General features: G+C 38.6%; 1 protein-coding gene across 3 annotated transcripts in view; it reads right to left on the minus strand.

The window, feature by feature from the left end:
* The window catches only part of LOC125232221 (E3 ubiquitin-protein ligase RNF144A), a 269,452-nt gene that overhangs the window by 146,144 nt on the left and 97,707 nt on the right, over positions 1 to 25,601 (minus strand). For all 3 annotated transcript variants that reach the window (XM_048137858.1, XM_048137860.1, XM_048137859.1), the window contains one exon: positions 4,112 to 4,259. In XM_048137858.1, the coding sequence (XP_047993815.1) occupies positions 4,112 to 4,259 (148 nt within the window). The remainder of the gene's footprint in view (positions 1 to 4,111; positions 4,260 to 25,601) is intronic.

Genomic DNA, 25,601 nt, shown 5'->3' on the forward strand with positions numbered 1-25,601 from the left:
GATCTTGAACCCGTAGGTTTCTATTATATAGCATCCTTCGATTTGTTCGGCATTCAATGCACACCCTCGCCGACCTCGCCGTATTGACTTTGATTGATTAAAATTATCAATTCTTCATCTTTCAATAATCTGAGATGAGACTAAAATGGTAGAAATTTCGTTTTTGCAGACGCTTCGGAAGGTCGCCATTGCTCTCAGGTAATTGTGCAAAGTTGCAAACCGATGTTTACTCTGTAATTCTCGATCCCAAAATAAACGCAGTACTTTAACAATAAAATTCAATTTCCAATCAAGACAGCAGAGGACAATTGAAATTCAAAGTGATTCAGTTCTATATTGATTAAAACTTTACTAGCGCTTAATAATTGCGAAATTGATTGGCGTTGGCGCCAAGAGCGTCTTCTGGGAACATCGTAAACAATGTTAACTGACAATTTGTAGTTTATTGCAAAGACTGGGTGCTGGGTTCTTCGAGAATTGCTTTTGAAGTGACTACTTAAAAAGGTTACCTTGGTAAACCAAATCTGATAATCAAAAGTTGCAAAAGTTGCGGTTCGAATCCGTCCTTCACCACTGGTGGTGCTCGTCATTTTTTCTTTAATATATGACATCTTATTTCGATTTTTAAAAGTTGCTAGTTAAAATTTTCTATTTGGTTGGAAGTAGATCCGACCAGCCCGGCTGTCTCAATATTCTCGGCCGTGGCCGGGAATCCTGGCCTATTTTTCGGCATTCTCGGCCGTGAAATAGGCCAGGATTCCCCGTCACACTGAGAGAATACAATTAGTTAATGGGCCCACTGCTTTGATGTTCATAAATGCCGCCTTTTGGCCTACAAAATTCTAACAAAGAAACAAGCCGCACGTGACCTCGGAATAGGGTGGCCTGACATCCGCTGAAAATTTCAGTGGGCTTTTCCGTGAAAATCGAAAGTTCAGCCTTTAGAAGCACAAGCGACCTTAGAAGAAACAAACATGATGCTTTTTTTTTTTTTTTTTTTTATACTACGTCGGTGGCAAACAAGCATACGGTCCGCCTGATGGAAAGCGGTCACCGTCACCTATGGACGCCTGCAACTCAAGGAGTGTCACGTACGCGTTTTGCCAACCATTAGAAATTTGTACACTCCCTTTTGCTGTGTTAAGTACACAACATAAAAGAGTGTACAAGATTCAAGGAGGGTTTGGGTTGCCGACGACTCAAAGGACAATAGACGGAACAAATTACCTCGTCACCAGCACACCGCACCCTCGTTGAGCTCTGGCAGCCTTACTCACCGGCAGGCACACAACACTATGAGTAGGGTCTAGTGCTATTTGGCTGCGGTCTTCTGTAAAGCGGAGGTACTACCCCAGTGGGGTCTGCTCTAGATTCGAGCGAGACGATATCCGCTGTGCTGTGCCCTACCACACAAAGACGAATATCATTCGCTATGCCCTACCTCCTACAAGACTTAATCAATAAGATCAGTGCAAGATTTTCATATTTTATTCATAATGTCTATTTAACTAAACATTATTAGCCATTCCACACGTGGACATCGCATACGAACCTTGAAAAAAACTCGCTACGTAATGTAACAATAGAAAGTGTGAACGTGCGTTCCGTGAGAACGCGCGCCACCCCTGATTAGGCCGCGAACTCGCGGCCGCCAGCATGTACTTGTAGCGCGGTGATAGAATCGCGGAGTGAGCCGCCCCTGGTCACACTGAGAGAATACAATGAGTTAATGGGGTTAATACTTCAGTATTGGACTCCGATTGACCTAAAGGGGTGGCTGCTGACATCCGCTGAAAATTAGTGGGCTTACCGTGAAAATCGAAAGTTCATGAAGAAGCAAAAGCGATATAGAAGAAACAAACATGATGCTTTTTTTATACTACGTCGGTGGCAAACAAGCATACGGTCCGCCTGATGGAAAGCGGTCACCGTCACCTATGGACGCCTGCAACTCAAGGAGAGTCACGTGCGCGTTGCCAACCCATCAGAAATTTGTTTTTTTTTTTATAAACTGGCCAGTGATTGAACTTAGTCGCACGCGTCACACCTGATGGAAAGTGACGACAAGGCCAAGTTTGTAGCTTACTGGTTCAGTAATAGCCTATTGACTCTTGACTTGAATACACCATTTTATTGTTAAGTACACAGCAAAAAAGAGTGTACAAGTTCCAAGGAGGGTTTGGGTTGCCGACGACTCAAAAGACAATAGACGGAACAAGTTCCGTAGTTCCTTCCGTCACCAGCACACCGCACCCTCGTTGAGCTCTGGCAACCTTACTCACCGGCAGGCACTAGGGTGGCCCACAGTTGTATGAAAAAAAATTTTTTTTTTAAATTTGGGTGGGGCACCCCCTAGTTTTTTACACTACCCTATACGAATATTTTGTTAAAGTTTCAATGTCCTGGTAAACGAGGAAGACGGTGCTCATCAATACCTAAGTGTCCAGGAAATTGAACTTTTTCGCGTTTTTGGGACCTAAGTATACAATCGAAATAAAAGTCACACAAACGTTTAAACATGCAAAATAACATTTATTTAGGCCCTTCTGACCATCAAAACACAAAGTATACAAAACATTGCCTTTTTAATATTTTTTTAAACCTTACAAAATCAACATTATACTAAAATAATACCACCAAACTACATTGCATTACTTTGAAACTGCTTACACTATAGCCCGTTTTGTTGTAGATGTTGGGATCATTTTCCTGTTGGCCTCTACGACCTGCAATAGAAATTGTTTGTCTTCTTCATCGTGAGTTAGCAGGTTGTTATATTCATGAAACAATTTAACTCCTCGCTCAGCTGTATCATTAACTACTCTAAGCTGTGACACTCGCTTTTTTCCCTTCTTATAACTTTGCTCTTCTTTCCATTTTTGAGGTGGCAATGACAAAAACGAGTCGTCAATCATTAGAAGTGTAAGCAATCTTCCAGTTCGCGTAGAAGCAAAGTCGCCAAGGGTGACTCCTTTTCTGAGAAGAGACGCATTTCCTTTTACCGATCGAGTACTTTGCGTTGACTTTGCCATCCCCTTGACAATTTTTTTCTTGTCTTGATCGGTAACTGTGTCGGAGAAGAGAGCTAGCCCAACTAATTCATCTGACAGATACCACAAATGCCGTTGCAGGACCTGTTTAGCACACTTAGAGACTTCAGGGTCCACAGAGCCGTACTTTTCAAGATTCAACCATAAGTTTAGGTCTGACGTGGCAGCTTCTGTTGCCAAATCAGCATGAGTCCATGCTCTTGTATAAAATAGGGCTCCGAACTTGACAAAACGCTCAAGCTGTGCCAATTCACGCCTTGTAAGCTTGAATATGTCACTTTGACCACGGAACAAGAAAATTTTCATTGTGTATAGCAATTTTGCCATCCAGCGTGCGTGATGAATAGGCCCAGGTGCTCTCCAATGCATTTTATTCGGAGATATTCCAAAAATAAGCATCGTCAACTCTATTAGCAGCTCCATGTAATCTTAAAAAGACTTGTCTTATAGTTGGAAGTTGTATTAACGCGGCAAGTGGATCCAAATCTCTCACTCCTACAAGGAACACAGTATCCGTTTTTCGGGTTGTTGTCATTATTTAAATATGAACTATTGATGTTTAAAAACAAAACGGAGGGTTAACTATTTCAACGGAAATGTTATTTACTTCGAAATTAATACTTTATAAACGAAAAGATTTCTTCCGAACACTTTAAAAGTAAGTTTACAAGACGGTTAACCGAACTTCAGTATACAGCCAATACACTTGGTAATGTCAGTATAAAGAAAAGTTGAGAGTCGTTGAGCACCGTGTTAGGCATAACGTAGATCGTTGAAATTTGGCACGGGTTATCTTATGGACTAATGAAATAAAACTAGGGGGTGCCCGGATTAAATATTTAAAAAAAATTTTTTTGGGCCACACTAGCAGGCACACAACTCTATGAGTAGTCTAGTGCTATTTGTGGCTCTGGTCTTCTGTAAGGCGGAGGTACTTCCCCAGTTGGGCTCTGCTCTAGATTCGAGCGAGATGATATCCGCTGTGCTTGTGCTCTACCACACAAAGCGGAACATCATTCGCTATACCCTACCTCCTACAAAGACCTATTTTAAAGACTCACCTTCAAGTAACGGCTGAGGTTGTGATAGCACAGAGTCCCGCGACGCAGCCCTGCGGACTGGCCGCGCGGGCCTCGCCAGGGACTTTAGGCCTCCGCTGAGGATCAGTTCTAGCGCCCTTGCCCCGGGACCCGTCGCGCCTGCTCCCAACTGTGGACAAAGAGAAAAAACATTATTATCATCCGATCTTAAACATTTTTGAGCTTATCCTACAATTTTTTTTTGTGTAAGGTAAGACTAAGCGTCTGCCACACATGAGCGTTTTGAGAGCGTGGCGTGAGCGGGGAACGGCGCTGGCGATGGCGGCACGCTCTCATCGCGACCCGCTCACGCCACGCTCTCAAAACGCTCATGTGTGGCGGAGACTTTAGTGGACGCTCGGAGCATTCGGTTCATCGGGGCGGGGTGAGCGTACAGCGTCAACTCGGGACACTTGTATGACCTTCAATTGTTTGACATGCACGCTGCAAACCCCGCCCAGCTGAACGCCCAATTTAAGCGTCCACACAGGCATATTACGCCACATATTGATCATTATCATCCTCCTTGCGTTATCCCGGCATTTGCCACGGCTCATGGGAGCCAGGGGTCCGCTTTGACAACTAATCCCAAGATTTGGCATAGGCACTTTTTTTTTAGTATGAATAGGTAGACGTTTGACCACGATCACACTTGATGGTAAGCGCTCTACGGTGGATCACGCTTACCTATGAGATACCTTTTACTCTTGCTTTAAAGACTAGCACTAGTTTTACGAAAGCGACTGCCGTCTGATCTTCCAACCCGAAGGGTAACTAGGCCTTATTGGAATTACTCCGGTTCCCTCACGATGTTTCCTTCACCGAAAAGCGACTGGCAAATATCAAATGACATTTCGCACATAAGTTCAGAAAGACTCATTGGTACGAGCCGGGTTCGAACCCGCGACCTCCGGATGTCGCACGCTCTTACCGCTAGGTCACCAGCGCCTATTGATACGCCACATATTGATGTATTATGAATATTGTTTACAACATGCGTCCGAACAGCAAAAATAGAAATAAAAGACCTAATACGTTTAATACTGCATTAGTCTGCAGGTCATGTCCCTACGGACATTACCATACAATCGTTCACACTGTCGCCTGATAAAGGACCTTATTCCAAAAACATGAAGTCTATCTACGGTTAATTCTAGATCCACTGATACTTGACATTTGGGTCCGTACAACTTCTCGTTCACACAGGCATGGTTCAAGTAAGAGTGAAAGAGATGGCAATATGAACTCGATCGTAGTTTTGGTTAGTGGATTGCGTTACCATTTGTTAACTGACCAGTCTTATTGCCATACACATAAGTTCCAATTTTAGGTTGCTGATACAATCTCAAATAGGTACCCCAACCCCACGCAGCGAACTAATTAATCGAACTGATTAAGCATGTTTGGATTAATAACACATTGTTTCTACTCCCGTATTGTTATTCGTCATTTACAGTGTCGTGCATAGATCGTTAAAACCCTACATAAAAGATGCCCGCCCCCACCCGGCGTCCCGCGCACCCGCGCATACGATATAGTTCTTAAAGCATTGTTAGGAAGCCTTTAAGGGATATAGCGTGAGTGCGCGGGGCGCCGGGGGCTGGCGGCGGCGGCGGCGCGGGGGAGTGCGAGCGACAGGGTGAGTGCAGGAACAGAGGGGAGGCCGACGCGTCAAAATACAGGAAATAGTGCGAATTTCACGAAAGTTATTCTAGAAAACTGTTAAAAAGTAAGTGCATGGTCGTAGAAAAAGTATTGTATGCAACGGTGTTTAAATGAGTCAAAAAATACTCGTGGCGTCTTTATTAACAATTTTCGGCTTTGCCTCAAATTGTTACTCACGCCACTCGTCTTTTTTGACCTTACTTAAACGCCAGTTGCATAAAATACTATTATGCAACTGTCGTTTAAAAGAGGTCAAAAAAGGCGAGTGGTGTGGGTAACAATTTTCGGCTTCTTATAAGCTTATAACGTTACTGGTGGGGGCTGGCTTTGGGGAATAGACTTTTAGGTAGGGTTTAAAGATCTATGCACGATCTACAGTATAAAAACACAATTATTAGAATTCACAACGAGAACAATTAGAATCGGTTGTAAATAATGTTCGAAAAAAAAAACGATTTCCGCTTTTTGCCACCTATTTATAATTCGATGCCTGAAATACGGAATAACCTTTGACTATTTTCATAACCAAAATTACCATGACGACTAATAGGCGCCAGATGACTTGAACTCACAACCTTGAACTTGTATTTCTTATTTCGCAAAAAGGATTAAGCAATAACACAATATTGAAAAATGTCCAGCACCCTTTTTAACGATGTGGTATTTAATGCTTTTACGTATACTCCCGTTGGACTCGTGGGTTATGTGGGACTCCCATATCCCATACCCTTCTCTTGCTGAGAAAGGGGGGAATTTTCAGCACCCTGAGGTTTCTCGTCGTAGACTAGTAAATAATTGTTTAGCTCTTCTAGCATTAAATCACGTTACATTTTACAATGTTACCTCCATATGTGGCCTATTATATTACACAACGGTGGCAATTGTCGCCCATCATTACCACTTCGCCGTTCATTGCCTGTTCTACGAGGAAATATTGACGCTGAGTAACACCCCGATGAGTTACTTATCAACCCAGAAATAGGCACAGAATTGTCACTGTCACTGTGGTGAAATAGCCCACTGTCCTAGCTCCTCAGATAGGAAACAGATGTGATAGAAACCTGGCAGGCAATTATGGTCGCGCGATAAATGATAAAACATGTGGCCGTCCCTATCGCACTTACTAATAGTGCGATAGGGACGGCCTGATATTTATCGTCTATCGCGCGACCATCTGTTTCTACCCGTGCAGCTCAATTGCATGCAGATGGCTTGCTTAGCACGTTGACATCGAGCCAAGCAACCTCTGAGATATAGTTCCGCGAAGATTTCCGGATTTCTTACTCGTACATTTATTCGAATTTAAGACGATACAGGAGGGGTCAATTCTCCATACAAACTAGAGATGGGCCGAATGGCCGAATATTCGGCAGATATTCGGTATTCGGCATATTCGGCAAGTTTTTCAATGTTCGTATTCGGCCGAATAATTCGGTTGCACTGCCGAATATTTACCGAATAAACAAAGTAAATAACTAATGAAGATCTTAAGTATTCCATTGGATAATAAGCTCTTATTTTAGTAGCTTTCTAAGGAACTACTAAAATGCGTCAAAATATAAACACAATTGTTTTGTAAAAAAGTTAAAAAACCGTAGTTTAAGAGTTGAGAAGAGTTCAGAGTTGTTTTAACTAAGTTTTAGTTATCCACTAAATCATAAGAACATAGTTGTAGTATGTAGAACGATTATCAATCATTTCATAGTTTTAATCTTAACATTCGCATTAAAAATATGGCGTAACCGAATATTCGGCCGAATGTTCGGTTCGGTAAGAGCTGAACCGAATGTTCGGCCGAATATTCGTATTCGGCAAAGTCCATATTCGGCCCATCTCTAATACAAACGCTCTCGACTGTTTCCTCCCTGGTTTTTAAAGATAGAGCAATGATTTTTTCAACACAGATTGTTATTATTTTTATTTGTGTCGGACCGTTTTGATTTTGATATTTTTATTTTTAAAGACGCTAGAGCACATCAAAAATTTCCAAAAACGGCCTTTTTCATTATGGCGCAAAAAAAGGTGTGATAAGCTAAACGGTCCGACATAGATTATTTCATTGCACATTGTTATTGAGATTCTCAAATTCGTTCCGATTGATTAAGTTTTGAAGGAGGAAAGAGTCGAGAGCGGAACCTCGATTATAAAGATTTTTTTGAAATATCTATTAACTGAGTTGTTCTTAATGGACAATTTATTTTCGATAAATCTAGTTAATAACACTTGTATATTTAACTGAAATTCCCAAGTTGAAAGGGCTCCTTTCCATTTTAGCAATTTCGCTCCTGTAGCGTCTTAATTAGAGATGGGCGGCGGGAAAATATCCGGGGTAGATATCGGGTATTTACCGGGTATTTACCCAATCTACCCGATATTTACCTTTTCTACCCTAATGGGTGGGTATAAATAAATATTGTAATAAAATGGGTCATAAATTGAATTTAATCGTGAAAAAATGTTTTCTTGGTATTATATAATATATTTATATTTTATTAATATAGTTCTATAAACATTTATCGAAGTATTCGTATTGAATAAGGAATTTGTTAAATATCATTGACATGCTTGTGTGTTTGTTACCTCCTCCTCCTAAATGGCTGAACCGATGGGGATGAAATTTTGTGTGCTTATTATAGTTCCTCTCAAGTAACAATTTCTGGTCCTATAGTGGTCGAGGACACCAAATTAAATCACACTAAATGGTCCTATAAATAGTCTATATTGGTACTGTAGAGCCGATTTGGCGCAATTATGCAGCCATTTAGTGATATAATAGGCCTATAGCAGTATCATCCGTGACGTTTAACGTCGTTTATGGTGATGTAATGATGACTATTGTGCTAATTTGTTGACATAGAGGACACAGTAACGCAATAGGCTACTAGACTCGTATCGAATTTAGCACATCAATGTATTGTTTTCTGTAGTATTTGACTTAAGAAATCAATATTTATAGCTTGCGGGCATTAAAAGTGCGTGATGACTGCGTATTTTTATTTAAAGATGTGTGTATGTTTTTTTTAAATTATGGACTCCGAAAACGGTGTAGGCCAATGGAGTGACGTCACATAATTCAGATCAACTATGGAAATTAGAGGTAGTAATCTGATCTCCGTAGAAGCAACCTCTATTGTATTAAAATTCATAGTCGTTGACGGGTGTGACAGTGTGAAATATTTTTTCTAAATATACTGACATCATGTCATAGATATTCTATAGATTAATATGGCTGATGTAGTTTTTGCCTGATCACGTAAAAGTAAACTTTAAATAATTTTTTTTGCGGGTTTTTAAGTCTTAATAAAATATGGTACTATTTTTTTTCGTTTAATTAAACGGTAATTAATAATATAAAACATACTTTGAAAAAGGGTCAAGTAGCCTATTATAGTATCAATTTATGCTATAGTAGCATTTGAGATTCCGTTATACGGGTTATTTTGTTCTATAATAGCAGTTGCCGTCCCTTTTAATGCGAAATTTATAAAATAATTTAATGTGTGTAATATATAACATAAATATAATAAAAAATAAAATAAATACATAATTAAAGAAATAATAAATATATAATTAAAAAATATTAATAAATATATAATTAAAGTTAATATATATAATTAGTATAGTATAGTATAGTGTAGTTAGTATTAGTTAGTAGTTAGTATATTAATTAATAAATATATAATTAAAGTTATGTGATGTAATCTTGTTATATTGGTGAACAATAAAGAATATTTGTATTGTATTGTATTGTATTGTAATATATAACAAAAACTGTTCTAAACGAGGAACTTAATGAAAAGTGGCGTGTGAACTTGTGAAGTTTAGTGTCAATTAACATAATTTGGATTTCGTATACTTCCATCATTACTGCAAAAAGGTATGCGATGGAAATTTTACCGTTAAAAGAATATTAGTTTAATGGAGTATTTTAAATGCGCCCTCGATTTATACATGTTTTGAATAAAATAAATAAATATAATTTAATACAATAAAATTATTGGCACCATAGTTTCTACTATGGATCCAAGAAGTAAAACATACGCTTTTATAGTTCGACTATATCACTTATCATACGCATTCACTGCCATAAGCCCGCCATCGTGGATTCAATTAGGGTTGCATGAGAATTTAACTATAATCCAGTTTAACTTATAAGTTCTTTATATAGAAAACAATACTTGTTTTCAATGTTTTACTATAGAAAGATCTTTTAAACAGTATTAATAAATGTTGTTTTCTTTTTAGTATGACAAATCTAAACTACTATTGGTCGCTATGTGTATTTTTAAAGTTAAAGTTTAAGGTCAAAATTATCATTTAAAAGTAATCGTTTTCTACTCTTATATATATGATTTGGTTTATAAAACATATAGTAAACTCAGCTATAACGCTATTGTGTTTTAAAAGAGATACCGAAACCATTATTCAACAGTTCTGTGATATAAAAGAGTCATTGTGGCGTATACGCCATACGGCGATGAGATATAAAAGGCATTAGAAAACGACTATTAACGCTTTTCAAAGCTATATAAACGAATCCTGAAAACTTCATTATACAGCAAAATAGCTCTATAATGGTATTCATATCACTACTACAGTGTTAAATACTATAGCAGTGTTTTCCAAAGCCACTATATCCCAAAATAGTGGTATAGTTAGGTTTTAAATCTGTTAAAACACAACTACTAAAAATACTATAAGCGGCTTGTTGGGAACCTTAATAGCGCAAATTGATAGCATAACAGTGATTCCTAACACTATTATACAATAATATTGTTCTTTAGTAGGTTATTTGATCCTGTTATAGACCAGGCCTATAGCGGCTCTATAAAATGGTGATATAAACGTTTACATCACTTCCTAATAACACCTTTTAGCTGTATAACACAACAACTATAGCGGTTTGTCGGGAACCTTAATAGCGCAAATTGATTGCATAACAGTGATTTCTAACACCATTATACAATAATATTGTTCTATAATGGTCATATTTGATCCTGTTATAGACCAGCACGGGTAGCATGGTCGCGCAATAGACGATAAAATGTCAGGCCGTCCCTATCGCACTATTAGTAAGTGCGATAGGGACGGCCAGATGTTTTATCATTTATCGCGCGACCATAATTGCCTGCCAGGCCTATAGCGGCTCTATAAAATGGTGATATAAACGTTTACATCACTTCCTAATAACACCTTTTAGCTGTATAACGTAACAACTATAGCGGCTTGTCGGGAACCTTAATAGCGCAAATTGATTGCATAGCAGTGATTCCTAACACTATTATACAATAATATAGACCTATAGTAGTCATATTTGATCCTGTTATAGACCAGGCCTATAGCGGCTCTATAAAATGGTGATATAAACGTTTACATCACTTCCTAATAACACCTTTAGCGGTATAAGCTTATAGAGCTAAAAGGTGTTACTGGAGGCTTTTATACGACAGGCGGGCACGCCGAAAACCTTTATACGACATCTATAGTAGCTTTTAGCGTCGAAAACCAAAATTATAGCACTAAAATGTTACTTGGGAGCTGTTTGTTTGGTAAAGCCTACTATCTAGCCGAAGTCCAGTATCTAGCCGAAGTCACATAGAAGGCATTATTACAGTCCGAATTCAAAGCAAGTGTTAATTAAAATCACACGTGGACGTGGCGCTTGTTTAGCTAAGTACAAACTAAAGTATAAGTATGCCATAAATAAAAATAAAAAAAATTAACTGACCGGTCAAGTGACTAATTGCACCCTTTCAATACGGATGCACCTACCTGGCGTTTTGCAAAGCTGTGACCTCATTGGCTAATGAATTTGCATTTGTCTGTCCACCGTGTTTAAGTTAAGTTATTTGAATACTTAGTGGGCCTAAAACATCTGGGGAATACAACTTTTTAATTGAATGTGGTAAATTACACATGATATATTGGAATATTTGGAATTTCTGTTAACATTTTAATATTATTAGTCAAATATATATATTCATTTTAGTAGGAAAATATATTTCAGTCATGTAAATTAAGAATATTCTTTAATTTCATATATTATTTTTTATACCCGCTCATTTGGGTAGATACGGGTAAATACCGGGTAGATTGGGTAGATATGGGTATTTTCCCGGTATTTACCCGTCAGCGCCCATCTCTAGTCTTAATAAGACAGTCCCGCCTCAGGATTGATAAAATAGCTAATATAGGTATTTAAACAGTTACTCTCATCTGTAATCAGGCAGGACCCGCAGGATATTGATGCCACAAAATCTGTCTTTAAATAGAAAAGTGATGTTATAGAATGAAACCTGCTCAATCGCATATGGATGACTTGCTTAGCACGTTGACATCGTGCCAAGCGGCCTCTGAGATACAGTTCCGTAAAGGTTTCCGGATTTCTTATTCGCTAAATATTCGATTTTAATAACACATTCCCGCCTCAGGATTGATACAATAGCTAATATATTTAAACAGTTAAAGCTCGGCCAAACATGCGCGTTTTGAGAGCGTATTAGGCGGAGCGTTAGCGGAGCGCAATGATAGCGGTGCATGCGCCGGACGGACACTATCGTTGCGCCCAGCGGACGCCAGCGGGAACTAACAAGCGCGGATTGCGAGCGTAATGCGCGCGCTGAATTCCGCTCCGCTAACGCTGCGCTATCAAAACGCTTTATGTGTGGCGGAGGCTTTAATAGACAGTGCCTCAGGATCGATAGTCGTAAAATAGCAAATATATAAACATAAACAGTCACCCTCACCTGTCCTCAGACAGAATATTGATACGACATAATCTGTATTTCTTTACCTTTAGATATAAACGTGATGATATACAATGAAATTGCTGAATCGCATACAGATGTCTTGCTTAACACGTTGATGTCGTGCCAAGGAGCCTCTGAGAAATAATTCCGTGAAGATTTTCGGATTTATTATTGGCTATTGGGCCATATCGGATGCAGTTGTAGCATTTTGACAAAATTGACATTTGACTTTGACAATGGACTGTTTGAATAAAAATTGTCTACTGAACAAGTGAAAAATAAAATATGAGACACCAGTGGGCTACTTCACCACTTGACACTAACAATTCTGTGCCTATTTCTGGGTTGATAAGTAACATTGTTACTCAGCGACTCAGCGTCAATATTTCCTTGTTGAATAGGCAACGGTGAAGTGTCACTATCGGGCGACAATTGTCACTATTGTGAAAAGACCACAGTTAAATTTTCCTTTTTTGTTTATAATATCGAAGACAACTTTATTGCCGATGCAGGCCTGGGTTCGGGCAGACCAAAAAGGAGATGGCGGGACGACCTGGACGCATTCTACCCAAAATGGTGGGAAAACGCTGACAACAAGGTCGAGTGGAAAAAAACGAGGGGAGGCATTTACTTACACCAACCACTTAACTCAGGGATAGCTGTCAACTGTCAAATTCCATATAAAATGGTGGGTTATAAACCCTCCATTTTCGTTGGTGCAAGTGGCCCTAAAAGAGGCTAACATACAAACTTTATTATACTAAACAACTTCCTTCACACTCATAAAAAAAACTATATCTAAGTATAGCGCTATCATAAGCAATGAAAGTGAAAGAATACATCTATCTATAGAAAGTTTCCTATGGTGCAACACGAGTGAAATATCGTATAAAAATAAAAACACACCTACGCAGTAAACTCTCACTTTCAAGACGCTCAGGGCAAACTTCTTGTGTGGCTTGCATTATGCATCGTTAGCGGTTAACAATTTGTTTACTTCATTTAAAACAACAATCATTTTTATAAAGTTCTGCTTAGAGTGAACAATATTGTTTGAACACTTTTTATGCGTTGATAAACATTTTACGGAAAAAATCTACTCTTTTAGTGAACATTGAAATCCTCCCAGAGCTTTTATAATTATAACTAACAAATTGAACAGATTATAACGGATTAAACTTTAAAATTAACTAAAAATATTTTATCTGCATCTTCAACTATATCATCATCATCATCATCAGATCATTTCAGGCGTTAATCGCCCAGCTGTTAAGCACATACCTCCCTTTGTGTACGCCACTTACCCCGGCCCTGGGCTAGTCTTATCCAGAGGTGCCCCGCAGTTTTTCGAATGTAGTCCTATGACGAAGCATAAAGCATCTGGCACATGATTATCATTTTTATCTAAGTTATCGCGACCATAATGAGAACAGGACTCGTAAGCATACATACATACATACAATCACGCCTGTATCCCATAAAGGGGTAGGCAGAACACATGAAACTACTAGAGCTTCAGTGCCACTCTTGGCAAATAAGGGGTTGAAAGAAAACGAAACTCGTAAGCAAGTGGCCAATAAGTCCGTGGCGAACGATACGATACACAACTCTCTATCGCTCTTCCTAATTAGTGCAACATCAAGTTGCATTTCTTTCGTCATGGAGCGTTAAGCGACTGGCAACTTGTGTACAGAACAGTACCATTACCATGAGCTCATACAATATGTTATAAGTGATTTTCGTGTGTGTCTGCCAAAAGGTATCGTTCGATTTCTGGTTATTGTCGACTGACGTGTACTTAAAAGTATACCAATATTGATTCTAGCTTTTCGTTTGAGTATTGACTGTTTTTAATATGATTTACAGTTATAAGTAACTGTGCAGTATCTTAATCCGTAGTGTCAATTTTTATCTGAAATATTTCGCATAGACTAATTGTATCCTCTCATCAGGTGAAAGAATTACCTTTATGAAGAAATTTAGTTCTTAAATAGTACCGAAAATACCTAATACTGTGGACGCTATGAGTATGAGAATGTAATAAATGATTTATCAAACTTCAACTTTGGGCAACCAGAGTGATGACTACATAGAAGCCAAAGGACTTCAGAGAGCTACCCATGAGCCTCATCATCCGATACGTGGAGATGGTCGAGAAGCTCCTGAATAACTGAAGGATCTTAGGATCGTAGGGAGTAATTGCACAAAAGATCCCGATGCGTCGAAGTGTGTCCGTAATAGCCCCCGCGGATTTAACATAAGATAAGATCATTACATAACTTACGGGAACGATCAGCAATTCAGCAGTAACTAAATACATATATTAGTTACTGCTGCATAAAATCATAGAGTTCATAGGTTCATAGTGTTCATACCTCTTCTAATTAAAAGAGGGCGCTACGAGAGTCCTTGTATAGATTACTCATATGAGAGATAATTTCGACCTCAGCAGCTGCAGTGACCTGGGTGGCCGAGCGGAGTGCCTACTGGAGGCCTTGGTCACTTTTTCTTTCATATGTGTAATTTTTTTTTCGGTTTTAATTCATACCTCTTCTACTACCTACGCAACTATTAGCTATGATAATCTACCTCAGGCACTGGTCCCACTAAAAGCGTACTAACTCTAAATAGAGCATCGCTACGAATAATCGTAGGCAACATTACTGGACACTGCCCACTTAACAAACATTTACATAAGACCGACAGCCCTCTATGTCGAGGGTGCCTGTCGGCCGAAGAAACGGTCGCCCACGTCATCCTGGAATGCGAGGGAGTGAACACACAACGGGCTCAAATCCTCAAAACGACGAGGTCACTCCGAGAAGCCTGTGGAGACACCAGGTGGATCCTGCGCTTCTGGGCGGAGTTAGGCTGGCTAGACCCCTAGCTGGCAAATACAGCACGCACAATGGCCCCTATCTTTGAGGCTAAGTACGGTATCGGCTATAGAAACGAACAAGAATTTCCACGAGAGCGACAATCTTTTGTTCGTTCCTACCGCCGATAGCTAATCGCTTTTGGTATGGTAGGACCAGTGCCTTACTTCTCAGTTATTTCTGATTAAAACCTCACGAGACTTACTCGCAACGATAACGTCACATGCTATGTGCGTGTGTGGTTGTGTAATCGTCGGTGCAAGTAAACATTACATGTGAGCGTGTAATTAATTTTGCAAACATTCTTTCTTTACAAAGATATTTCCTCATTTGCTCACTGATTACCGAGCATTAGGTGGTTGATAATGGTACTGTGATGTGTAAGTTATCATATTATAAAACAGATGGCGCTGGCAGTACGAATAAAACTAAAAGTATATGTCAAATGACGCCTAATGCTGCAGATTGTAACAGATAGAAAGACCAAGCCACACTCTTTGCGTAACAGTATTTGTGCGTTAATTCTTGATTAAATGGTACTATTCTCGTATATAATGTTTATGCATGACGTCATATCACTACAATGTCCATATGATGCGTAGAACTTGCAACACAGTACGCATCACTCTTGTTAAAAAAAAGATTTACCAACACAATTTATATTTAGCCCAAATTATCGTTATACCAAATTAAATTGTACGCAGTTAGATTATGCGAATTAAGTTATACGAAATACCGATATGCGTTTTTAAAGTTATGCGTGATATACGTCATACCAAATCATATTAGGAGTAATAGGAGTATTAAATTATGCGAATTAATGGAGACCCATAAGCCTCACCTGTGATCATGATCAAGTACTTTACTTCTATTGTCAAAACGTTTTATGCCACAGGCGATTGCCCTCAAATTATTTGCTTTCATTAACGTTTATCACGATAAAATCTACTAATCCATGCATATCCAATTTTCCATTTAACAGCCAATAAACTAGCTCGTGTCACCTTTGGGGATTAACAGAGTGTATTAATTCATAAATTGTGCTAATCAGATTACGCACGTGAGTAGATACAATGTTTGCGCTGATTATTGTACTGTCAATATTTGTATTGTGACGCCAGAGACGCCTGTAATATCGTTATCGTAGTACTATCTCTATCGCTCTTCCGTATCGGCGCGACAGAGACAAACTGCGTTTTGATCGGCGTCTAGCGCCAATGATTGTTATGTGGGCTAGGCTAGCTGTAGTAATAGTTATTTGTTATACAAGGGGGCAAAGTTGTATTTTAACGTCGGATTCTATAGTTGAACCACGAGCGAAGCGAGTGGTTCGAGAATAGAATCCTGAACTTGCGAGTTTTTTAACACACGAGAAGTAAAATACATTTGCACCCGAGTGTAACACAAAACTTTTCCCCTCACTAAGTACAGCGAGGAAACTACAACGCAAAAAATGCGTTTATCACTGCTTCCAGTAGTTCTACAGGTGGTAAATCATCTTTATTACTAGATTCACCTACTTTTATCAATTTTAAAGCAGTTAATTTGACTTTATTCAAGGTCAAATTACTTTACCCACTAGTGGATAAAATGCGTTTTACCCGCTGGTATTAAAGGACAAAACACGTGTTTCCGAGCTAGTGAGGGGAAAATACCTATATAATATTGTCTAGACGGGTTGATATGATAAGTTTTAAAACTTTAGGATTACTTTATAGGTGCTCTTTAATAATAATAATAAAAACTAATAATAATAAAAAAGCAGAATTTAACAACGCATTATTGTCTTGAATCCTGAGCAATGTAATGAATTAATAAAATGTTTTGTACCGGGTGTCTCTATTAAAAGAATTGTTGCCCTACAAATATTTTTTTTACATTCTAGCTTTTGTAGCACTTCGATTCCACTCTAAATCTTAACATTTCGACACATAGCTGGGATTCCGACATTTTCAAACGGTAAGTAAACAAAGTCTTACGTTCAGCCGGCCTAGCCGAAATCGCAATCGTAACGCAGTCTGGCTCTGTCGCGCAAATACAGAAGAGCGATAGAGATAGCTAGTTAAAACGATATTATCGTAAGCGTTGGCATTTGTATACGTACCCAGCTCATCGATATTCCGCGCGAATCCCGATTGATTGCAAACAAACAACATGCAAGATGACGTCATCTGAATTTTAATCATGGCGCACTGGACGTGGACAGGTAGATAAGAAACATGTGGGTCTTGTCAGCTTGGCACATACACCATGATCTAAGTATAGTATTTTATGCAACAAGCGTTTAAAGGAGGTCAAAAAAGACGAGTGGCGTGGGTAACAATTTGAGACGAAGCCGAAAATTATTAATAAAGACGCCACGAGTTTTTTTGACCTCCTGAATTCACACTGTTTCCTGTATTTTGACCCATTGGTCGTTTCAAATAATGGCGCGCCTTTATGATTAGCAGTAGGGATGGGAATGGGACATGTATATTATAGACAATGGTACCGTTACCAGTACTGTGGTCAATTTGTTTTGCAACAAATTATAATATTATAATTAAATTATAATAAGGCCTAGTTACCCTTCGGGTTGGAAGGTCAGATGGCAGTCGCTTTCATAAAACTAGTGCCTACGCCAAATCTTGGTAGTAGTTTCCAAAGCGGACCCCAGGCTCCCATGAGCCGTGGCGAATGCCGATGCCGGGATAACGCAAGGAGGATGATAATTGTGATAGCATCTCAATAAAAATCATTCTAGTAACTAATAACTAAACTGTGCATTTTTACTTACGTTTACTAAGTTAAATAACCAACTAAATATTCTAAACTAATCAATGAACTAAATACCACTACAGACTACAGATTCTAGATAATTATTCACTATTACAAATCTGCTTTCTTTTATATTTCATAAAATGGTAGCACATGGTACGAACGGCAGTACCTTCCCGCAACAGACATAAACTAACATGGCCCCATGCCTAGTCGTTTACGTGAAAGGGATAGCATATCACATTGTTAACTCGGTAAAGAGGGATGGACGCGCCTCGGCGCCGCTCAGCACAACCATATTGACCAGTATAAATGAACTCCGCGGACAATAAACAATATTCAACAAAATAATTAATTTGACTTAACTGTGGAATGTTGTTCCATCTTTTTTACATGTAGAAGTGTTAGAAGACTTGCCACACCACTTTATGCTGTAAGAGACCATTGTTTGCAACCAAAATTGATTATTTAAGATTTTTTCCCGAGCGGACACGGACACTGTTAGCGGGTCGTATACTTGGGCGCTACTGATCGGTGTCGCACGCGTTCAAACTTTTATAAACCTGATTTGTCGTATGCTTGGTGACCACGAGTCGCCCTGTAAGGGCCATCTTGTTGTATTGATCTGTGATTTTGACGCAAAGGTTTGCACTGTCAGCTCAGATGCCCAAAGCCATCCCGCGCACGCGTGCAGTATCGTTATAACAATGCGTTGTCATGGTTACAGAGCCAAACAACGCGTTTTCAATTTTTTCGATACTGCGCTTCGTTATGCGTTATGCGCGGAAAGCCGGCGGACGCTGGCTTTGGGGAATAGACTTTTATGTAGGGTTTTAAAGATCTATGCACGACCCTGTAAATTTTTTTTTTTTTTAAATCTTTATTTAATAAAAAAGGGGTTTTATCATACTTGATAATGTCACCCCCATTGTTACAAAACTAAATCCTAATTACAAACTTAACGACGCCCAATTCCCAGATTGACCAGCTTGTACAAATCTCTGGCAGTTTTAGACAAAGGAAGCGACAAAATATAGTTATATGTGCCCACATTGAGTAAATTAATGTTATACTTAGTTACAAAATTTTGTCTTTCAGCTTCGTTTCGGACACATTCCATCATGATGTGAGTAGCATCTTCTATTGTCCTGCATTCCGCACAATTTTGTGAATCGCTCTTTCGCATTAAAAAAGCAAAGCTATTAAGTGGAATGTGTCCGGATCGTAGTCTCAGGGCTGTAATGATCTCTAATCTACCCATACCTGATCCTCTAAACCATGGCACTTGGCATAGATTAGGTTGGATTGTTCTGTACCATATTCCTTTGTTCAGAGACCTCTCATCGAAGTGCACCTTCCATAATTCTTTGCATTTGGCACGTACCGTGGTTAGACAATCGGTATGGTATGGTAAACATGTACATACTATTCCCTCTGATACAGCTTGCTTAGCCAGTTTATCAGCAGATTCGTTCCCTATTAAACCTATATGAGATGGCACCCATTGCAGATGCAGCGTGATATTTGACCCCAACAATTTGTTTAGAGTTTTAAGTATTGTATAGGCTATCGGTGCTCCTCGAAAATTCGAGGTGCATCGAGCCAAATACTGTAAAGCACTTTTTGAATCTGTACATATAACAAAATTTCCGTTTTTAAATGATTCGACGTATGAAATAGCCTCTGCTAATGCAACCAATTCAATATACATAATAGAAATATTATCCTTTATTTGAAGTTTTATAGAACGATTTAATTGAGGGTCAAATATAGCTACACCTGCACCGTTTGTACATTTCGATCCATCCGTGTATATGAAATAGAAATCAGTGTACTTTCTCTTTAAATACAGTTGACAAGCTTCCTTCAAGATATAAACGTCTAGTCTGTTTTTTGATATTTGCACACCTTCAATATGAAGCGATATAACATTAGAAAGATCCACGCTGCTAACCCAGGTATCCAATGTCACAGTATAAGGATATATCAGTAGTTAATCTCCGGCAGCGGCGGCGCGGTCGTTACTACTGCGCAAGGTCACGCAGGGTTGTACATGTACAACGTTACTATAATCGACTTCGTACAATGTAAGTTGTTGTAAATCTAATAGGTACTATTAACTGTAAGTAGGTTTTAGTATAACAATACCACGTCATGACACCACATTAGTCAGTATTGAAGACACAAAAAATCATTATAAATATATTACTCTCATACGCGCAATAGTAGATTGTGTAACAATAATTGCAAAAGCGTTAATTTAAGTGTTCATTTTATATGTTTTCTCTAGAATACACCCAATCCATCACAATAAAAAAAAGATTCGTTTGAACTAGAAACGTAGGTACCTACTGTCCTACTCGTATTAGTAACTGTGTATGGCGCTATGCTAGTACCAACGCTCTTTCTACCTTTTTATCTAATAAAGATTCAAGTACGTATTTGTTTCTTAAATACTGACGAAATCATATTTACATAAAATGTTTGAATAGATGTTTGCACAATATTTAAGTAGGTACCAAACTTTCGAGCTAGATAGATCGCAGCATCTACCTAAATGTCGTTACAGATAAATCCTTATTGATTTTAATGTGTCATTCTAGCTTTAAATCTCACTTTTACGCCATTTACGTAAGCAATAATGTACCTAACACTGCAAATATATAACAACCACTTACTTTTCTGGGTGTCTAGGAATTCTAAAGAATGACATTTCCGCATTTTGAGAACTTTCCATACACCCATAAACACTACAGTAACGAAAATATGTCTTCGGTGCTGACGTCATTTTCTCCCGAACTCAACACGTCAACACAGCGCGCAAACGCGGCCCCGACTGTCCAGCCCAATAATCACCAGTTTCGCATGTTTTCGCCGCATGCGAGGGGAGGGAGGGGGACACACCGCGCGGCGTGAAGTTTGTAAGAAGAGTTATTACTGGTTTTATACTGTGCCAATGTAAAGAGTTCAAGTTGGCATGAAGTATGAATTTGGGTATCTTTTAGCATTTCGTGAGCTTTGATTAATAAAGGTTGTTGCTTACGTCTCCAATACAGATTTTCCATTGAAGTAGCTAGTTGTTCTATTTTATTCATCGTAATGTTATTTTTATATGACTTTGTTTTCAGCCAAAATTTATTTGCTAGATAATATCTGCGTATATGCAGTGGCGAAAGACTGAGCTCGGATTCCATTACGTGAATTGGTGAGCTTTTAATAAAGCCTCCGATCGTGCGCATGCAACGATTTTGTAACCGGTCTAACTTAATCAAAGTACTTTTGTGCCCATTTCCGTACAAAAAACTAGCATAATCTAGCCTACTACGTATAGTTGCAATATATAGCCTTCTTAAGTTGTCAGGGTGGATACCCCATCCTGGTCCAGCTAAAATTTTAAACGTATTTAGTAGCTTTAAACTTTTTTCTATAATTTCGTTGATATGTTTATTCCATTTTAATGTTTTCTCTAGCCATAGACCTAAATATTTATTTTTATCTACCACTTCCAACGGTTTATTGTTAATTTTAAGGATTACGGTACTTCGTGAGTAACCCCGTCTAAAGATACAGATTTTGCTTTTAGTTACTGATACTTCTAATCCCATACGGTACAACAATTGGGTAAATATATTTAAAATTGTTTGCAACTCGTGAACACCGTCTTTCAATGTTCGACATGTCGTGTATACAACAAAGTCATCCGCATATTGTAAGATATTAATATTGTTGTTTACAAATTTTACATTTTTGCATATATTCATGGTCGCAATGTTAAATAACAAAGGTGAGAACGGATCTCCTTGAGCTAAGCCGATCCCGGTTGTTCTAGAAATTGTGCAAGTATCCGTTTTAATTGAAAGAATCCTCATTTTTAGAAAATTCCAGACATACCGACAAATTTTGACGCCTATACCTATCTGATCCATTATGCTTATTAAACTTTTTAAATCTATGTGATTATACGCATTATCAATATCTATGAAGCACGCTAAGGTGAAGCAATTATTTGACATACCTACTTGAATATCGCAGACCAGTGACGCCAGACTATCCACTGTTGATCTGCACTTCCGGAAACCGGTAGTACAAGGCGATAGGTAATTATTTCTTTCAATAAACCACTCGACACGTTTAAGTAATACGTTATGATACACTTTACAAAGACAGGATATCATTGAAATCGGCCGTAACGCATCTGCAGATTGTGGATTGCGGCCCGGTTTAGGTATAGGCACGATGTTGATAACCCGCCATTGCAAGGGGACGAAACCCGACGTAAGAAATTGATTATATAAGGATAATAAAATTACTTTACCGTTATCTGGCAAGTTGCTAATCATTGAGTAGGATATATTGTCACAGCCAGGCGTCGTGTCTTTATGTCGCATGCATTGTTCAAATTCCTGTTTCTGTATAGGTATTTCAAGTTTAGGATTGTGACTGTATAAAGTTGGATCTTCTGGCGCCACATAATCTGGGGTTAAGCTTGTTAATAACCTGATTGCTTTATCCTTTTCAACGTAATTAACTGTACTTTTAGACCCCTTAAACCATTTCATTTTACGCCATAAATCAGATTGTGTAGTTGATTGGTCTAAAGACGTACAAAACAAATGCCATGACTCATCGCGTGTTTTCCTTATTAACCTTTGGCTATCTCGTATCTTAGTTTTAAGTTTATCGTAATTACCAGGTGTGGGATTGCGTCTGAATGCGGAAAGTGCTAAGCGCCGCTCGGCTACTGATTGTGACAGAGACGAGTTCCAATAAGGTTTGGGCATAAATTTACTACTTGGATTTGAGCATGTTTTAATATAGGGTATATGAAGTTCAGCTGATTTATTTATACACTCGATGAAGTTATTGTACGTGTCTTGTAAATTATCTTTACACTGAAAATTTGAAAATAATTCTTCCAAGGAAGCCCTGTATCCGTTCCAATCAGCTTTTTTAAAATTTCGGCGAGAATTGAGCGTATTGTTATTACTTGTTTCCAAATTTGTCGTTAATTGGATCATGATATGATCACTACCTAATGATTCATTTAATGTTTTCCAAGTGAAGTCTAAAGCGATATCTGAAGAAGCTATCGATATATCCGGTGATGATTGTTGCAACTGGTTATTAACATATTTAAATCGAGTGGGACTTCCATCATTAAGAGTTACAAACATATTGTCAGTTAGCGTATCATGAATTTGTGAGCCCCTAGTATCTGTTTTGTACGACCAGTTGCTGTGATGCCCATTAAAATCACCGAGAATTAGAGTATTTTTCGTCTGTATAGAAAAGATATTGTCCCAATCATTTATGTTAGTTCGTACCGATTGCGGACAGTACACGACAGTAACAAATTTTAATTGATCACAGTTAGAAATCTGAATACAAAGAAGTTCAATGCCCGGGTTATTAAAGTAAATATTATGTAACTGTGATTTAATAGATCTATGTACAAACAAAGCTACGCCTCCGTATGAATCATTCCTATCCTTACGATAAATATTGTAATTTTTAACCGCTAGGTAGCTATCGGGTTCTAACCAGGTCTCGCATAAGGCAGCAACGTGGATTTTTTCTTGAAGTAACATGTTTTCAAACTCTAATAATTTAGGCCTGAGACTTTGGGCGTTCCACTGGATTATTTTTAACTTAGTTATTTTTTTTCTGTTATTTGCCATTATCATTTATAAACAAGTCCAAGACACTTTTTAATATCGGCCAGCTCGACAGTTTTTCTACACACACTAACATAACCCACTGAATGCAACACTTTAAAATTTTATGCAATTTTACCTGTATAGATACCCCTTTTAAAAATAAAATTTCCTTTAAGCGGGACACTAACTCACTAATGTCAACACCTTCTTCTTTTTGGTCCTGTGCGTCATCCTTTTTCAAGTATTCCTCCGGTTCGCTAGTGAGGCGTATCTTGTCCAGGAAAGAGTCCACATTGTTTTCTTCGCGAGATCTATTTATTTTAATTTTTGTCCGACGCTTTTGAGGTTCTTGTCTATCGTTTTCATGGTGTATCATCGCTTTTGTTTGTACTGTCTTAGCGAAGGATATTTCTTGAGTTGGTTGACTGGGCTGGGCCACTTGAGCAGACTGGGTAGTTTCTGAAAACTTTAAATTAGGAAAAGATTGGTAGGTCATCGGAAATTCAGCACTTTCTTTCTTGTCAGGGGACTCGGGCGTTACATATATTTCTAAAGCTTTTCTGTAGGTGCAATTATACTCTGCCATTAGTTCACGTAGCCTTTTCTCTTTTAAATAAGCTGGACATGACCGAGATAATGATATATGGGCTCCCCCGCAGTTAACACATGTTAAATTGGTTGTGTCACAGTTAGCGTGATTGTCACCGCATTTCGGACAGACTATTCTATTAGAAGGACATCTTTTTTGTGAATGACCTAGTTTCCAGCAACGGGAACATTGCGAAACAGGAAATACATACGGGTCCACTTTGAGTCTCAACCCCTCCACAAATACGAATGGTGGCAAAAAGTCCCTTTAAAGCATAAGCGCACAACTTCACTCAATGACCAGCCTTCCTTGCAATTGATATCTCGCTTTTTAAGTCTGAAAGCCGACAAAAGTTCCGCTGGCTTGTCATATTGTATACTTTGGCACACTTGTTCATCTGTCAGCTCCATGTCCACATCTCGTATAACTCCGTAGGAAAGAGACTTCTCCATCGGTCTTTGAACACGCCAACCCTTCTCCTTTACTATTTTGCTATTTTCCAGTTTGTCGATGCTTATCTCGTTTGAGATCTCTAAACGAATTTTATATGGGTTCAAATATTTAATCTTCTGAATGTCCGTGATATTATTCTCTTTAAATAACTTTGCCAAGGCAAACTGCTTTGGTAGTTTTTCCGTAGAAGAAATAAATATTTCTGTTGTCTCCGTATGTGGTTTGATCTTTTTTTCTTTCCTTTTTCCGGCTTTTTCCCACTGATTCTCATCGAAACCCCGTTTTGACGGTCGAGAGGTATCTGATTCTTGGCTTAAGGTACCGGGGGGCAATTCAAAATCTAATTCTCTTGCGTCATTATTTTGGTATTGTTCTGTCTCCAACATTTCCGCCTCCTCTAATGAATTGCTACGTGACATCGGTAAATTAATTTCGTTCGCCATATTCGTAACCCTGTAAATGAAGAATAACAGTTCGGGAGTAGAAAAAAATGGTTACAAGCCTTTATGAATCTAATCATGGCAGACTGGAGAAGTAAATACCTACTTTAAAAAACATGAGGGTTGATTTGGCAGATAGATACACTACGAGCGTACGAGCGTTTATCTATTGGTCAATTTGCTTCTGCCGTCGAAAATTAAATTGTTACAGAGGTTTATAATACGCAACCCGTAATTCTCACTGCCTGAAGTGTTAAGCGTCACTTAAATAATTTTAACGGTATAT

Source organism: Leguminivora glycinivorella, chromosome 12, assembly GCF_023078275.1.
Source record: "Leguminivora glycinivorella isolate SPB_JAAS2020 chromosome 12, LegGlyc_1.1, whole genome shotgun sequence".
In the NCBI taxonomy this organism is placed as follows: domain Eukaryota; kingdom Metazoa; phylum Arthropoda; class Insecta; order Lepidoptera; family Tortricidae; genus Leguminivora; species Leguminivora glycinivorella.